The sequence below is a fragment of the Artemia franciscana genome, chromosome 9 (assembly GCF_032884065.1).
Source record: "Artemia franciscana chromosome 9, ASM3288406v1, whole genome shotgun sequence".
Taxonomy (NCBI): domain Eukaryota; kingdom Metazoa; phylum Arthropoda; class Branchiopoda; order Anostraca; family Artemiidae; genus Artemia; species Artemia franciscana.
The window spans coordinates 27576415-27595349 of record NC_088871.1 but is presented as its reverse complement, the minus strand read 5'-3'; the positions used below and the strand labels follow the sequence as shown (position 1 = coordinate 27595349).

Genomic DNA, 18935 nt, shown 5'->3' with positions numbered 1-18935 from the left:
CAGAAAGCATAGCCCGAGCAATTAGAAATTTGCCTCAAATGAATATCAATACCAATGGGGAGTGCATTAATAAAATGAAATAAAAAACAAAAAACAAACGAGAACGTGAAACAAAACAAAAATCGGTGATTACGGGGCCATAGGGAATTTAAATTCAACATGGCATTGCATACCAGAAAATATGAATGGTAATTAGGTTCAGGTTCTTTAATTTTTTACAATAGTTACAACATAAGTGTGACCTACTCCTGGCAGAGAGCATAGCGCGAATGGCATGGGAGTTATAAATGAAAACAACAACTTTCTTCAAACAACAGACAACTTTAGAACTGACAAGAGGGGCGAACCCATCAAAATCATTAAAAAAAGAAAAAAGAATTTAATATTCACTTATCAAAAACTTGTGTTCTTTATACTACTCGGAGACAATCCCTTGATATTATTTTTATATTTATTATAATTTGTTATCAAACTATGCCTAAAAATAAACCGCGATCGCTCACATCTGACAAGAGGCTGGTGAACTAGTGAATTTTTTTAAGTAGAGAGGGGTGTGTAGATTCCAAGGGAAGCAGGTCGAACTTTTGAAGAAGAGATGGAAGTAAATTTTCGTTGTATTTCACTGCAAACAACACTGTAGTAAATGATATAAGGGATGTTATAAGTAAAATATTTAGGTTTTTATATGTACTCTTTGTTGAAGATGAGTCTGGAATAGATGATAGTGCAGGAAGGTAACTCATAAGGGTTCGCATGGCTTTATTTTTGAGAACTTGAAGTGGGTGAAGATGGGTTTTGAATGTATTCGCGTAAACTATGGCACAGTAGTTTGTATATGAATGAATAAGAGAAAAATATATGCAACGCATTGGATGGTATGATAGGTGGTGACGAAGGTGTCGCATTATCCCAACATTTCTGTTCAGCTTGATACGAAACTTGTCAATATGTGTCTTAAATGACAAATTTGTATCCAATATTATTCCTAAATATTGTATCGTTTCAACTTTCTCCGCTTTCAAGTCATATTTTTCGATCAAGATTTCACTTAGATGGGGAAACTTATTCTGGGTTCTAGAATATACAATAAACTTTGTCTTACCCAGTTAATACTGAAATTATTACAGCTAAACCATTCCATGAGTCGTGCTGTCACATTTGATAGACTTTGTCTTAGAGAGGTTTCATTGCGAGCCTTAACGCTGCACACTGTATCGTGAGCAAAGAGTAGTCAATCCAAAGTTCTTCTAATTCATGAATGAGATCATTTACATAAATTGAAAATAGTAGGGGGCCTACGATAGAACCTTGAGGGATACCTACATTATTTGACTATAGCACCTTTGGATGACATAACATCACCCCCATCTACATGCTGCTTTCTGTCTTTTAAGTATGACGTTATCAGGGTATTTACAGGACCTCTTTTTCATAATCAATCTAACTTAATCTTCAGAATAAATGAGATTGAGACATGACCAAAATGGTGTGTTCGGTGGAGTATTCTTTACGAAAGCCAAATCGCGATGGAGTGAAAAATCCGGTGCTCATCAAGTACTTCACAAGTCTGTTATAAATGTATCTTTCCAGTAATTTTGAAATTGCTGAAAGAATAGATATGGGCCTGTAATTTGACGGGTTTGTTGGATCTCCTCCTTTGTGAAGAGCGATGATTCGAGCTGTTTTGAGGTACTGAGGAAATGTCCCCTCCTTGAAACTGAGGTTAATGATATGCGCTAGGACTTCAGCCATTACAGGGATTATTTGTTTAAGTAGGTTAGTCGTCGATCCATCTGCTCCTGATGAGGTACCAATCTTCAGCAGTTGGGTGATGTTTCTAGCTTTTCTACAGGAGGTAGAAAAGCTAGACAGTCGGTGCTACTCTGATTAGCATTGGTAAATGAGATGTTAGCCGTTCGTTCACCAATTCGGGCAAAGTGGGTATTGAGGAGTTCTACTACATCCTGTTTATTATTGGCGGTATTAGTCCCGTCTGTAAATTTCATTTCCTGTGACAAAGTTTTTGCCACCACAAGTAGTAATATTATGACATTTAAATATATCTCTGGTTAGCTACCGAGATTTATGGGTTCGATCATTGTCATATGGCTTACATTTATTTGCCAGTTATCTTGGATAACATTTTATATTGAATTTTTTGAATCTGTATTGAATCTTTCTATTTTTGTATTGAATCTTGACTTTAATATTAATCTCTTTTTCTCTTGAGATATGACCTTAGAAAGAAAATTGTTAATAATTAGAAACTATTAGATATTAGATGACGTATAATTTATTTACTCAGAGAGGAAGGATGGGGTGTATAGACATGCAGTAGGGCTCATGATGAATAATGATGCTGCTAAGTCTTGTTTAGGTTGGATAGGTATTAATAGTAGAATGCTAGTTGCTTAATTTAAGACCAAAAAGTGCAAGATATTCATGTTAAGCTGATTATTTATAATTTTTAAACTCAAAAATTTTAATGTTTTTTTATCGTGTGTTAGAGCCACGGTCGTCTAATGGGAGGGAGAGGTATGGCATTTGGGCTATTGCTCGATACCCAAGATCCTGCTTTATAAAATAAATCGTCTTTGGTCTTTTCATTGAAAAATGCCTTTTTTGGCCTTTTCATTGAAGAAAAAGAATCTAAAAACGAAATTTCCCCGATCCCGCTTTAAATATTGAAGCATACACCCCTCCTTCACTTTTTTATGAATTGACGCCACTATGTGTAATTGACACTAGCCATGTGTAAAATCAGGTTCAAGAGTTTCCTCTTTAAAACAATAAAATTTCAAAAAGCTTGTAGAGGGGTCAACTATCAGTTGCCTTTAAATAGGAGGGCTGAGCTTTTTTAAATTTTATTGTTTTGGAAATTAATACGTACATTTAAAAATGAAATTCAAACTAAAGTGAAAACTTAGATGTAAATAGATTTAAATTTTTTAGTGAAAGAGAGGACATCTTGTTTTGGAGAAGAAATGTCTAAGTTAGTTAAATAAAAAATGAGTATTAAGTCAATAGCTTTCGGGTACTGCTCATTAACAGAACCCGCAATGGGGTACTTGTATGACTAAAACTTTTCGCTAGGCAAAATTTGAAAGAGTAAGCACTAAGAAAACGTAGATTTTAAAGTACCATTGCGATGTGTTGGTAAACAGCCCATCAATAAATATTTTTTGACCTATGGTAGTTATTAGGGAGTATTAAATTTTATTGTATGTATGTGTTTAACAGCTAGTACTAAAGCTTTCAAAGCTGTGTTAAATTCTAAGTATTTAGAGCTAAACGTAATTTTCTCTTGGGAAATGCGTTGACATAAAATAAGGTATTAACGCAAAAACAGTTGGATAATTTAACCAGAATTATAATACGTTAACTTGAACCTATACCTGCCATCTAGTTTGGAGTTCGTATATTCAATAACCTTTGGATATAGTCATTAAATTTGATCCCTCTAGCAGTCTGTTCAACAGTACAGACATCAGACTTTTTTTTTATATAGCTTGGATGAATATTTGCTTATTCTTTTGAGGGTATGTTTAACTTTTTTTTTCTAATTCAAGGTGGACTTTTTAGAAAGAAAATAACCCTGGTTAAATACTTAGAAGTTATATTTTGGACATACTTAAGACATGTCCTGCATGACGCTCACCTGTCTAGGTTTTAGTTTCGAAGGTATTCTATTATCCTAGTTTTAAGTAACCCTGCTTTACTTTTTCTGCCATATATAATCAATAACCATGTAAACTGAAAATACACCATGTACCATGAAAGTTTCAGTTGATAGAAGTGAAGTGTCTGCTATTATTATTTTTTTCACAGTTAACTTTAAAGCAATAATGTAGGGGGGAAAGGAGGGTAACCCAGTTATACTGAGGCTTACACACCTCTCCTTATGGGAAGTAACCTTTACCTATACTCTTCCCCTCTTTTCTTAATGTTAAATAACCCATATCAACTACAACTTGTATGGTTATATCCTTATAACATACAAAGAAATCGTCTGGGAAAAAAACTCGCAATTGTTATCTCCCTGAAACGATATCAATCAATCGCCACCACAACTCGCGATGCTTGGAGATAGGCTGGGGAAGGGGCTACTCAACAAGTACAACCAAAGGGGGAACTTACATCTACACTCAAAAATCGGCTTAATCTTTAAAGCCACAGGTCAAGATATCTTCTTTTTATAAGAGATACCTCTGAGCGGGACGTGTCCCTTTGACATTCTGACCAATCCTGACCATTCTGACTAAGGCCATAACTGTACAATTCCCCACAATGAATGGTCGGGTAACAAAACGGCAATTATATTATGCAACCCTGTTTTGCTTTGTCTCTGGGCTTGCGAATTACTCACTATCTAACTGGATTTTCTGCCTAACTTATTTGGCCGGCTTATTCATACAGGACGTGAAAAGATTCTCGCAGAAAATGGGAAAAAGAAAGGAATTAGCTTAGAGGTAATTAAAAAAAAACAAAAGGACATTTAGCTGATAATTAGGGCTAGGGCTCAACAATGAGTCTAAAAGGAAATCAGTATTTACAAGGAAAGTGTATTTATTCTATAATCAGGGCCAGGGGCCCAACAGATTGTTAGCTAGCTTTTGAACTCTTATGGATTTTTTTTTTGTATCAAATTCAATCGAAACGTTGAAAACTGACAGATGTTGAATTTCAAATGAGTTGAAAAGGCATGCAAAATATTTTGTTTTGTTTTTCTCGTATTCTCAGTTTATTTGGCATTTTTATAAAGCCAGATTGCAGAAGAAGAGAAAGAAAATTCTAGTTGATGAAAACTTGAATAGGAAGAAAAAAGGGTGAGGAGTCCTACTTTCTACAGTTAAGACACCTCAGCATCTCATTCTTTTGTTAGCTATTATTTCCCCAAGTGTACATCACAAAAACGTGTGTAATATAGACTTTATTTGTAAGTTTGTTTCTTCTCAGTATTATTATAACATCTATTTGAATTCATCCTACAACACGTTGGTTATAACAGGTTTTGTCTTAACAGGGTGACGCAACTTTGGAAAGCTGAACAACAGAAGACAAATGCAAAAGTGGCCCAAGGCATCGCTGATCCTTCAGAGTACACGAATCTCTTTCCTAGCTTCGAGGAATCGTTACGAGTGAGTTTTCAATATCTTTGAAATTGAGATGATTTTAGAAACGGAAATGCAAGAGAAGCAGTTAAATACTATTTTTAAGTTTTTTTTTTGGTATCGAGAACTACATATGTAAATCAAGTAAACCTGTCAAAGAGCCAATCTGGGTTACTCATATTATGTGTCCTTGATTCAGCTCATTAGAAATTAAGCCATCCTTGTAATGCTTTAAATGCGTAGCCTCCTTATATTTTTGTATGCCTAAGATGTCTCTTCGTAGGATATAGGGCTAGGACAGAGAAAATGTGAAGATCTACCTTATGGGAAGCTCTTACTTTAACTCCGAAGGCAATAAATAAAATTCAGTAGTTCATTACAATACGTCTGGCAAAGAGCATAAAGTATAGCCAAGCTTCAGGCAAAAAGTTTCTATCACAAATCGCCCACATGTCCCTTGTGAGGGAAAAACATATCCCTTGGGAGGACTTTATTCTGTAAACACCGGAAAATACATATCGCTACTTTGTTTTCCAAAATTACCGTGCAAAAAACAACTCAACTTTCTAGTGGCTACAGCTTTCTTTATTAGGAGTCATAACGAAACAAGGCATTATTATCGCTACAGCAATTTTATTTAAGGTATTCATTCCTTTAACATTAGATAAGCTTTAATCAATATATTCAATTACAATTCGCTTGTTCATAGCAAAAGGTCGTATCTGCAGTTTTCAAATTTTGTGAAAAGCGCAACAGAAAAAGTTAATTTTCGTGGAGATGAAGGTGTGGCAGATAATCTCCAAGGTTTGTCAAAGTTTTGTTAATTTGTCTCGAAGGTTTTCCCAGGAATAGCAAAGGCTTATGGCTCAAACAAGAAATTTCTACTTTTTTGTGCTAGTTTGACCGCTTAAACTGGGCTTTTATTCAGATAATTAGTGACCAACTTCAGAAATTTTTATGACATGATTAAAAACAAGGCAAGGTAACTGATTCGGCCTATACTGATTGCCTTTCCCCCTTTTGGCTTTTTCAGTGGGAGCGGGTGGATGCAACTTTTTCTTTTGGACATGCTGTCTGTACGATGGTGGGTAGGTGGTCGTTTGTTTTTACTGATGTAAGCAGAAGTCACTTGTAGTACGACACCTGCAGAGGAGAAATAAGCATGTAGACTGACAGCACATATTTGATGTTTTCAATAGGAATACCTGGTTTGAGATCCAACGTTTTAGGACCACAAGAGACTTAACGTATGTCGAACAAATGTCATTCCTTGCTTTAAGTTAAGTCTCCATAGTTTAGCCATAAAGTTGTTTTGCTCATTTGTTCAGCTGAGATCTTACGACAAAACAAACTATACCACTAGAAATCTCGTAAACAGATAGCGTTCGTATATCGATTTTGACTAAGATGTCAGTTATGACCTCTTTAATATCAATAGGTGCATTGTATTTAAATTCATGTTTTGGTTTTTGCCTTAGCTCTCTTCTTGCAGCCTTACTGCCTTTGAAACTTCAAACAACTTTATTTACCTTGAAGTAGAAGTCTTCAAGCTATGGTTTACAGGTCTAATCTGTTCGTTAATGGTTCTGTTTGGATTATAATAGCGTTGGACTTCAGAATTTAAACTAATTTCTTATTTCCTAGACGACATTTCTATTACAGAAAAATATGATTTATGGTTCGTTATAAATGCAAGTTTTCGTAGTTTGTCGACTTAAAAAGTTTTTCTGCAAAGACAGGGAAAAAGAAATGAAATATTTGTTGGAATGCAGAAAAAAAGTAATCACATGTGTATCTTTTGGGGTTTGTTTTAGACATATTCAAAATTTTCCTCTTGCTGGCTTTGATAAGATCCACAAGCAGTATGGAAATTTTGGAAATTTTATATCTGAAAGCAAATATTGCATATACTTAAGGAAGATTACCCTTCATGAAAAAGCCCTCTTTCGCTAATGCTTAATATAAATTAATGGTCTTTGTTGGCCAGTATAGATGGTCTGCATAGGAAATTGGTTCCAATCGGTTAAAAGAAATTTGCAATTCCAAATCAACTGAACATTAAATAGTATTTCTTTAGAATTGGTTCTAATCGCCCATCAATTTACTTTCTGCTGATAATAATGTAAATAATGACGAAGAGCACACTGCCTTTCCATAATACAAATACAGAAGAGATAATAATGAAGACTTTTTTTCCCAAAACAGTGAACGAAAAAACCTAATTGAATATTTCGGCCCTATATCTAAGGGCCGTCTTCAGCAAAGAAAATAATAAGCAATAACATACTTTCAATAAAAGGTCTTGGTTAAAAAAGCTTTAAGCAATCATATTTTTGAAAATCCAAACCATTATGTTCGATTTGACGAAACAATTCTGATTAGCAAATTACCTGGAAATTAAACAAACTGTCCGCGAGGCAATCGAGATCAAACGAAACTTAAATAATAATACATCCCCAAATAGAGACTTGGGTGAATACACACTCAATCCTATGTACACAAAATTAATTATAGAAAATAATCTAATTCAAAATAAAACAAAAATAGGAACCAATAAAAATAAGCCCAATCCCAAAAGAACTACAAGATTAGCTGCAGAGAAGGCAAACATCGCAGTAAGAAATTATCCCAATTTTTAATAAATAGAGTAAAATGCAAGCTTTTTTAGAGTAAAATTTTACAAGCTTTTTAGCTTGTAAAATGTTAGCTTTTATCACACAGTCTTGGCTGAACTTTTCGTTAAGAAGGAATGGTGCTTAGGCTGTTTTAAAAAATGGATTTTTAACCAAGAACTTTTATTGTAAGTGTTTTATTGTTTATTATTTTCTTTGCTGAAGACGGCCCTTAGATCTAAAGGCCCTTAGATTCAAATAGTTTTTTTCGTTCACTGTCTTAGGGAAAAAAAAAGTCCTCATTATTCTCTCTTGTTTTCAGGCATTTCCAGGTTAGCTAGGACGATGAAATTTGGCCGGCGTATCAGGAACCAGACCAGATTAAATTATAAATTGCCCCATTTCCCCGATTCGACCATCTTGGGGAGGGGGGGGGGGGGTGGGGACGGTTAAATCGGAAAAATTAGAAAAAAATGAGGCATTTTTAACTTACGAATGGGTGATCGGATCTTAATGAGATTTGACATTTAGAAGGATATCGTGTCTCAGAGTTCTTATTTTAAATCCCGACCAGATCTGGTGACATTGGGGGGGGACCTACAATTTTGGAAAACACTTAGAGTGGAGGGGTCGGGATGAAACTTGGTGGGAAAAATAAGCAGAAGTCCTAGATCTTGATTGACATAACCGGAACGGATCCGCTCTCTTTGGGAGAGTTGGGAGGGGGGAGGGTTAATTCTGAAAAAATAGAAAAAACGAGGTATTTTTAACTTACGAAGGAGTGATCGGATCTTAATGAAATTTCATATTTAGAAGGAACTCGTAACTCAGATCTCTTATTTTAAATACTGACCGGATCCAGCGTTATTGGGGGGGGGGAGGGCGAAAATCTTAGAAAATACTTAAAGCGGAGAGATCAGGATGAAAATTGATAGGAAGAATAAAAACAAGTCCAAGATACGTGACTGACATAACCAGACCGGATCCGCTCTCTTTGGCGGAGTTTAGGGGGGGGGGAGCAATACCGAAAAATTAGAAAAAATGAGGTATTTGTAACTTACGAATGGGTGATCAGATCTTAATAAAATTTTATATTTAGAAGTATCTTGTGCTTTAGAGCTCTCATTTTAAATCCCAATTAGATCCGGAGACATCGGGGGGAGTTGGAGGGGGAAACCGGAATTCTTGGAAAATGTGAAAATTGAGGTATCTTTATCTTACGAATGCGTGATTGGTTCTTAATGAGACTTGATATATGGAAGGATCGTCTGTCTTGGATGCTCCATTTTCAATTCGAGGGGGTTGGAGGGGGAAACAGAAATATTGGAAACTGGAAATCTTGGAGAACGCTTAGAGTTGAGAGATCGGGATGAAACTTGATGGGAAGAATAAGCACAAGCTATAGATACGTGATTGACATAATTAGAATGGATCTGTTCTCTTTGGGGGAGCTGGGGGGGGGGTGTTAATTTGGAAATATTTGGAAAACTTGGTGGGTAGAAAAAACAAATGTCGTAGATACGTGATTGACGTAACTGTACTGAATCCGCTCTCTTTGTGGGGGGGGGGTTAGGGGGTGGGTGCAGTGCTCTGGCGAGTTTGGTGCTTCTGGACGTGCAAGGACGATGAAAATTGGTAGGCGTGTCAGGGAGCTGCACAAATTGACTTGATAAAGTCGTTTTCCCCGATTCGACCTTTGGGGGGGGGCTGAAGGGAGAGGAAAAATTAGAACAATGAGGTATTTTTTCGAATCTTAATGAATTTTGATATTTAGAAGGACCTCGTGTCTCAGAACTCTTATTTTAAATCCCGGCCGGCATTAAGCCTCTGATTTTCCTTTTGAATCAATCTATTGATTCTTAGAATTTTGCTAGAGCTCACACCATATGAGCTCTTGGCTCTTGGCTCTTTCGGCCTCGTCACAAGTGCCATATGAGCTCTTAGCTCTTGTTTAACCAAAAGTTGATTAGGTGTTGCGAGACATGTCGTTTAGAAGCTTTTATTGGAGAGACAGATGGCTTTAATAAAATTGTTGTATCTAGTACTGGTTTATTGAAGTTCTCATAATTGATTAAATACCTGAAAGTATGTATGCACTCGGGAATTTTATTGTGGAAGGATTCAACATTCTTTCTTTTTTAGGGAGGAAGAATTTTAGCCGACAATTACCAAATTTTGAAATAAAAATGTGTAAAAAAAATTGGCAGATAATACAAAAATATGGGCAAAGTTTGGAAAAGTCGGAAATATCGTAGGATACTGAAGGGGGGGGAGTGGGAAATGGGAAAGGATAGCAGCATGGATGTGGACTTGCATTTTCACAATAATTTATGTTTTCAAGATAATTTCAAAAAATGAAACCTTAAGAATTACAAGAAAAGCTCTAGTCTTCCTTCTAGCCTTATGCATATGTGTTAGACTTAATTTTATTGCAAAATTTATAAACTCCAGACATCTTAAAAAAAAAACACGAACAAAAAATATAGTACGGTGCATGTCCTTTTATTGTTTGAGAGGGCGATTATCTCTCCATAGACACATTCCTCTGCGTTGGACCTTATAGCAAAAGGAAGAGAGAGGCAATAGAACAAAAAGTAAACTATTTTAAAGACAATACAGTTTTTTTTTTTTGTGAATATACTTAAAGGCAATGCCGGTATTATAAATAGGACTGACAGAGCCAAAGCATCTACCTCAGCTTCGAAAGTAAAGTAATTGAAAGTGGCTAAAAAATAGATACCATAATTTGCTTATACCAAATTATCGATACCGTGTTTACAGTTTATCTGAATTCGAAGATTTTGAAGTTACATCTGATGTTGGGACCATATATCACCTCCTTCAACATTTAACCTAAAAGTAATAGTTTGGGTAACTTTTGAACTCGCCTAATATTTTTTTAAGACTTAGTTGAAAGCAAGAAAATGATTTCTTATATTTCCCTATGCGGCTGCATTTTTTAATAAATTCCGCATCTTTTCATTTGCTTACGTATCCCCCAATCAATATACCCTAACTAGTACCCTTGCATTACCGCAAGCTAAAATTGTTAGCTTTTGCCCTGATCATAATAGTATATGATTTGACTTTCATAATTTTTTCTCTGTCTTCCGCTATCTTAAAGTTGTTATTTGACAAGATGGGAGTATATTGAAATATTTGATGGAAGTGTCAAAAAGAGGAATTTTTACAAAGAGATATTTCAAACCCTGCCCCCCCGCCGCTGAGCCTTTCCATTGTCCTGTTTGGATCCCCGACCATTGCCCTTATAGGAACTTACTGAAGGAATTTAACCCCTGTAATTACGGAACACCTTATAATTTTTTTGAAAGAAAACACATCTTTCCCGAAACTGATATTGTTGATTTAGTGTCTTTTTGTTGTCACTTATTCTTAAGTATCACTTGTTACTCCTTTTCAGTGCATTTTAGGCTCTAGCCTTTTGGTGTATTTTCTTAGTTTTACAGTTTGACGCAAATCTGGAATTCTGCTTCGTTTAATAGCTTGTGAATGTCGTTTGTCAATAAAGTGTTATCTTATTATACCATCATATTTAGTATCGCATTAAGTAGCCTATTCTATTATCTTATAAAATAAACTGACATTTTGTTCTTACTAGCAATCTTTTAATGTAACTATTATCGTTTGGTTGTTTTCAGGGTCAGAAATATTTGGAAGAAAGTGAAAAAATCGTCCCAGCTAGCCATTATTCTACAAGGACCTCTAACAGCCAGAGAAATGTCTTCGAAGAGCTTTCCAAAGCATGTACCTCTGGTTCAAACCTTGAGGAAACTAGAGAAAATAATGCTAACGATGGTACGTATTTTACGCATTTTTCTGGTGACCTAAGCAAAGAGAAGTAAAATCCATGTGTGTGTGTGTGTGCTTCGTTAGAAACGTGTTTAACTTCAACTGTACTTTCTCTACCTAGACATACTACACATGCAGTTTCGTATCCAGGATTTTTGTCGGTTGGGGGTGGGAGGGTACAATTTTTTTTCTTAGGGGGGAGGGGCTTACAAATTTAAGAAAAACCGCATAGAAAATTTGTTTATATTCATTTTTGTTACGTTTTTACGATCGGACAAACATTTTGTGGGGGGGGGGGGGATGGAAACTAATATTACTTGGTGGTAGGAACAGTTGAAACCTTATCAGAAACCAGGACAAGTTTTGAAACATTCTTCATTGCTGTTTAAATTAGTTACAGTTTTTGCTTTCATTTTGCTTTCATACATTTTCTTTATCCCAGCTCCAAATCAAATTTTGGCTCTGGAACTGGATGCTTAATGAGCGTTTAAAAGTTAAAGTTGTCATGAAACGTGCGTAATATTTGTCTGTGTTCTTTTTGTTTTTCTTTTTCTTATACTCCCCTTTAGCGCATTTTTGTTGTGTATAGAATTCAACAATAAAATATTATTATTAACAGGTACACCAACCAATCAAAATTGTCGACCCACCATCTTCAAACGGTTTAAGAGCCGTTTCTCACCTCCAGTCATAGAGCCTTTACCAGTACTGATACTATAAGCTTGAGAATGGTAATTAGAGGAAAAAAGAAAATATTGCTATATGGAAAGTCCCAGGATAATAGATCAAGTATGATCATATGAAATGATGCTAAGAGCTTAGCGTAACATAATACAATACAGTCTGCCAGAAGTATGAAACATTGAAGTCTTCTAGCGTCTGGCTTTTAAAGCCAACGGCTTCAAATTTCTTAGGTAAATTCTCCTTGGTTTTAGCTTAGTTGTAACCATGTGCCCATGGAATTTCAAGTGAATTCGGCCATTTTATTGATCTTGCAAAAGGTAGGTAGCGCTCGGAAATTGAATAAGCCTGGAAAAATCTCTTTGCGCTGTCTTCATCATCTATTCTCATTATTGTTAGCAGAAGGAACTGCATTGTTAGGGCTGTTTTATGATTTATTGGCACATGGGTGGATGATTATGTTGTTATTCATCATTTTGAAGGAACATAAGAAAATCGTGATTGATGATGAAATTTACTACTAAAACGCACCCTATAGTATCCTACAAATCATTACGAATGATTAATTCTGATTTATTTTACCAAGCATTGGGTGCTAAGTAAGCTGGTTATGTGGTTATCTTTTCCTAGACCCTTTCTGTGACCTAGGGTACCGTACTAAGCAAAGAAATCACAGAGTATGAACATTACTAACTAGCTTTCCTATCTTTTCTAGCTGTTCATGCTTTCTAGATATCCTTTCTATGTCTCCAAGGCTAAATTAAATGCGCTGAAATTATTACAGCAGTTTGAACCTTATGAAACATAGATAAAAATCGAGAAGTGCTCTTTCCCTTGGAAGAATAAAAGACCATACTTTGTCAAAACAGCTTTTTTTACGACTAAAATTTTTCTTAGATCTTACAAGGAAAAGCACTCAGCCATTAGAACCCAGTCCTAAAATCACTGAAATGTCAGCTTTTTTTACGACTAAAATTTTCTTAGATCTTACAAGGAAAAGCACTCAGCCATTAGAACCCAGTCCTAAAATCACTGAAATGTCAGAACCTAGGCACTGTCTTGAATGAAGGGATATACACTAAGTCTCCTTATTGATACAATTCGGTGTAATTCAGCGAAGGAGTTAGGTTTTAATGGAAGAAGGCCATGAACAAGTGGATAATTGGTGGGAGGCGCTGTGAAAATATGCTTATAAGATAAAAGGAAAACTTTTTTATGGATCTGAAAGTATGTCACCCTCAGTGCTATAGAAACATCTGTTCACTTGAAAGATATCAACGTCAAACATAAATTTCATGAGCTTTTTAAATTTGGGCTACATCTTTCTGTACTAACCACTCTAATATAAGTACAGAGAGACAACTTTTTGGGTCGACCAATATCCTAATCAAACTCAGCAATGCTTACTGGCATTAGGAAATTCGAAACCAGGATATTTTGACTATCGGTGCTTTGATGTAATGAAGTGACATGCGTATCCCTCTTTGAATTCAGCACATTCATTGGCCATTGCTTCAACTTTCAAAAAGAAAAAAAATTGGTATTTGAAAGGGGATGATCCTAAAGAAGTCAGAGTAAAATCGCCAATTATTGATTCCTTGATAACTGGTATTCCATTCGTATTAATGTTTGACGTAACCCCTCTAAATGATACTGGATTATTTTTGCAACTAAAAATAATGATAAAATAACTACTGGTTGATCTTTACCGTTTTCTTCAAGTGAAGTTTAGGCTGTGCCTTCATTGTGGCTTTTTCAGCCACAATGAAGACACAGCACAAATTGAAGACACAGCCGAAACTTCAATTGAAGAAAACAGCAAAGATCAACCACTAGCTATTTTATCATTGTTTTGCCACAGGTTTGGGTTGTGAAGTTTTTTGGGTGCTTTTTATTGGTCTGGTGGGTTCAATTTCCCCCTCTGACCTTTTAAGTGCATGAAAGCTGTTTTTGCTGACACAGGCCTTTTTCAACTTCACTTGAAAATGCTTAATGGAGGCACTACCTAACAGATTAGTTACGTCCCCTGTAGTTTTCAACTATACTGTTCACAGGCTTTTGAAAGGAATGACTTTTTAATTTATACATCAAAAGAGAAAATTCATTTAATAGGCACACAGCTTCTAGTAAATACTACAACTGCTACTTTTGTAACCCACAAGAATGATTTGTGCGTTTCAGAACTCAGTTATCATTAATGATTGTTAATAATCTTTTAGCATTTTAGCCCATAATTGCTTATAGTCTATAAGAAGTGCTAACATTGTTTTCTCACTCTTAATATACTCAATATACTCAAATAATATACTCAAATTTAATTAAAAATGATCTAACAAAATATTTTACTAAACCAATTTATAATAGTACTGAATCAACTACGAAAAGGCCTTTGAGACAGGCTGCTAAACAAGCAAGATTAGCTTTAAGAAATTGCATCTAATCATTTTATTCTCTTTAGTTTGAATGAGTTTATATTTCTTCATTTCATTCTTTTCGCCAGTCCTGGTTGAACTTCGCTGAAGTAAGGATGCTAGGGCTATATTTTTAAAAAAAAATTGTTTTAATAAGTGTTTTTATATTCAGTTTTAATTCTCACAATTTAATGTAAGTTCTTTTATATATATATATAGTATTGTATTGTGCTGAAGACGGCCCTTGGACATAGGGCCGAAATATCTACATTAATAATTTCCATTGTCTTGAAAAAACTTTCCCTATTGTTTCTACGTTGCATTTGTTTGTTATGGAAAGGCAGTGTGGTCTTCGTCGCTATTTTCTTAATATAACACAGGTTGTTTATTATTCTTTGCTGCTTTTTGTCTGAGAACGTAAATAATAACATGTAACTAATAATTATTAACAGTTATTAAAAAAAAACTGGAATACACCCTCCGGTGTTTTGACTTGAGAGTTCGGTTTGAATTCAAGGTAAAAAGACCAACACGCGTTCTGGCAAATTTTCCCCCCACTGAACTCACTGAACATGAAAGGAGCTGCAAACTGCAGAATGAATGAATTTACTGTAGGAGTTGGTGCATTCAGAAACTGAGCTACAATAGTGGACATCCCATCAAGTTTCCAAGGTCCTTCAAATATGACTAAAAACGTACTCTACCTTGTTATGGGGTTTTGAGAAATTCACCAAAGTACTATCAGATATCTAAAGCAAATGCGTGCCTTCAACAAGAGTCTTGGTACAGAGGGAGAAGGATAAAGCACTTGAAATTGTCTGCAGCTTTACTTTGGTTAGCTATAGTTAAAGGTTTAAACGCTCACTGACAGGATTTTGACTTGCAATCTAACAGGCTAATCGAAAAGCTTATGGAAACCCTGTCGAAGGGTCCATTTTGTGCCACCAGTCATGTTGATTGAAATTATGCGTTTCTGGTTGAAGCAATGTGTAAAATTGCAAGTGGGTGGGAAGGGGGGAAGGGTTAGTGGGGTGAAGAGCCCATGTCGGCCTTGCAGTCATGTAGAATGAAAATTCTCGTGGGACTCCAGGACTTCATGCCTAACTTTCTGCTTAAATGTTACCGATTGAAGAGTCGGAATATTGAGAATCTACGGGTCCTTCTCAATCCCACAGTTTAAAATCTTAGCTGGATTTGGCTCTAAAAGGAGAATAATATGCCTGTCATTGTGCTTAAAAACTTGGTGATAGGAGATGCATGGTGTTGTCATGGAGGCTAGTAAGATAATTTTGCTTCTCTAATCATGCGATTAAAAATCCCTGTAGGATTCCGTTTCAAACAAGATGCAAAAGGCCGATCCCACTGCTAAAAAAAAGATTATAAATGGTGCAGCAGAGTTTCAGAAGGACCAAGAACACACTTCATGTTTCCGGTAAAACCAATTGAAAGTCATAGTGTTTTTCTGTTTCAATCTTTTCTTCTTCCTTTTTGCTGGACGGTCGGTTATTGGAGGAGTGGGTAATGTTGCAGAGATTACGGGGTCATTTGGTAGCAATAATTATACAGACTGAGAACCCGGGTTTAGTTTGCTTCCACATAGCTGCAACTTACCAAGCGCTCTTTAAAAAAAAAATAGTTGCAGGGAAAATTACCGAGGAGAAAACCTACTTTGTACCACCGATAATACAGATTGAAAATTCTTGTGTGATTCCGCTTCAAACGAAGCAAACATGCCTATCTTTATACTAATATCTGCTGGGAAAAGTGGGGTGGTTGTTGGAGGGTCCAACAGTTTGTGCCTTCAATCCTACTTCTTGAAAATCGTTACATAATTCCAGTGGGAAAAAGGTGCAACAGGTCAATATTTCTGCTGAAAAGGTGGCGCTTGAACGCAGAGGGTTTTGGAAGGGTTAGGGGCTCAAGTTGATTCTGTAATCAAGTAGATAGAAAATACTTCCTAAATCTTTTATCTTTTATGGCTCAATCGTTAAATTCCCTTGCTACAGGCCGGCTTTATAATTCACTACTTGTGAGCTAAACTTTTAAAATTTAGAAGGTACCTATAATACCATTGCTTCTCCTCAGTCCCCGACTTAGCTAAAGAATTAAAAATCAAGCGTGAGCACTTTTGGACCCATGGGAAAATTCTCTGGATCTTTAATTTTGTATTTATGGATTACTATAAGAAGATATTTTTAGTAGGAGGTTTGGTAGGTTTTAGTAGTTGGATGTAGTAGTAGGTTTGATGATCTGGATATAAAAATCGTATAAAAGTTTATACCATTTTAAATATATCTCATTTCTCTTTTTCCCTGTTGACCGAAACACATGGCTGTCCACACAAAATCTTTTTCTGTCATTTTTGTGTCCAAAAGTTTAACATGCAATAAGTATTGTTTATATTTTGTTCTACTACTTTCAGTAAACCATTCTTTTTGGATTGCAATTACTCTAACATAGTGAAACTGTGAATTAATTCGTTCGTTTTATCGATATCGCTAATCGATCTGACTTGATTTTAGATGGAGAAAGAGATGAGCAGAGACAATCGGAACCTCAATCAACTGAGCTGATTACTGACGAAGATATAGAACTGGACTTAGAAAACATGAACTTAGAGAATATTGATTACAGTAACATAAGTGAAGAGGATTTGCTTGGAGATTAAGGTTATGAGTAACCAAAGAAACCGGGTTCAAGTTTTGCTATTGATTAACGTTTTGTATATAGTAGAGTTACTGGTGGGTTTGGTTCTTCTTTTTTAATGATAATTTTGCTTCAATATTGAGAATTACTTGTGAGGCTGTTTATGGAGCTTGAGATGTCTTAAAAGCGACGCTGACAAAAATTGGATTGCCAAGTTTTGTTATAAATTAAGATAAGTAATTATTGTATGTCAATTTTGAAATATCTATTTTGGAAGTGGACTGCCCTCACGATTTTTTACCCTCTACTATAAAGTTTTTATTTACTCTTTAATTCAAGTGAAGACTGAAAAGTTATAACAGTAAAAGTTTAACATCGCCGAGATGTTGACCTAACTGTTAACGTCTGTAGAACTTCTGTAGAACTCTTCTTCCAATCTTGGTATGGGATTCATATTTGGATGGTATTTCCCTTTTCTCCTGGGTCGAAAAAACATGTTTTAAATTACTTAAGGAAATTTTCAATCACTGGCTTTGAGTTGCTTTGCTGATAAAATTAGCCTCTGCATCAAAGTTTCTTTAAATCCTTAGAGACCGCCATTAAAGCTACGCTAAAAGCAGTTTCTTTAGACGATTCTTAACTGGTGATGTGCCATGGAATATATTCCCTGGCTGATTTAGATCCCATGATATTACAACATGGGATCCTTGTCAAACAATTTTGGCCCCGACTTGGTTGAAGGAGGTTATGTGGTCATGTCCCACCGACAGCAGGCAAAGCAAATTCAATTTTAGATATGCTTGTTTATTAACAAATCCTTTTATGCTTGTTTATTAATATCATGGGACTTAATATTTACTAGTAAATTCAAAAGTTCATAGTATTTTTAGAAAAAAAAAACATTTCCAAGCTTGTGTGTGTGTTTTTATACTGCCCCTTCATAAGATGTTTAATCCAAATTTTAATCTATTGTACTGTTGAGGTAAGGATGATTTTTGAGTTATGTAATCTTAATATTTTCGAAAAATATATGAAATTCTTATGGTATATTTCTTCTACCGATAGTCAGTTAATAATCACTTATATGCATGAGCCCCGTAAGAAATTTTGAAAGTCTGAGAATCAGTTTTTCTTCTGAATGTTTTCTTTTTATGGCACTTGGTATTTACCAAGTGACATATAGCGATCGCTAATTCTATCGGTCTGTCTGTCAGTCTGTTGGTCTCGGTTTTGCTAGCTTAGGCACTTCCAGATAAGCTAGGATGATGAAATTTAGTAGGCGTATCAGGGACCAGATTAAATTATAAATTGTCGTTTCCCAAATCGACCATCTGGGGGGGGGAGGGCAGGGAATGGTTAATTTGGAAAAATTAGAAAAAATGTGGTATTTTCAACTTACGAACGGGTGAATGGAAATGAATGAAGTTTGATATTTAGAAGGATATCGTGTCTCAGCGCTCTTATTTTAAATCCTGATTGGATCCGGTGACATTGGGGGGAGTTGGAGAGGGAAACCTAAAATCTTGGAAAACGCTTAGAGTGGAGGGATCGGGATGAAACTTGGTCGGAAAAATAAGCTCGAGTCCTAGAAACGTGATTGACATAACTGGAACGGATCTGCTGTCTTTGGGGGAGTTGGGGGGGGGTTAATTCTAAAAGATTAG

The 18935-nt window shown here is 35.6% G+C and overlaps 1 protein-coding gene across 2 annotated transcripts in view; it reads left to right on the top strand.

The window, feature by feature from the left end:
• The window catches only part of LOC136031217 (coatomer subunit beta'-like), a 72764-nt gene extending 54446 nt beyond the window's left edge, over positions 1-18318 (top strand). For both annotated transcript variants that reach the window (XM_065710598.1, XM_065710600.1), the window contains exons 8-10: positions 5024-5138; positions 11383-11539; positions 17148-18318. In XM_065710598.1, the coding sequence (XP_065566670.1) occupies positions 5024-5138; positions 11383-11539; positions 17148-17293 (418 nt within the window). In that variant the 3' untranslated portion in view covers positions 17294-18318. The remainder of the gene's footprint in view (positions 1-5023; positions 5139-11382; positions 11540-17147) is intronic.
• The last annotated feature ends 617 nt before the right edge of the window (positions 18319-18935 follow it).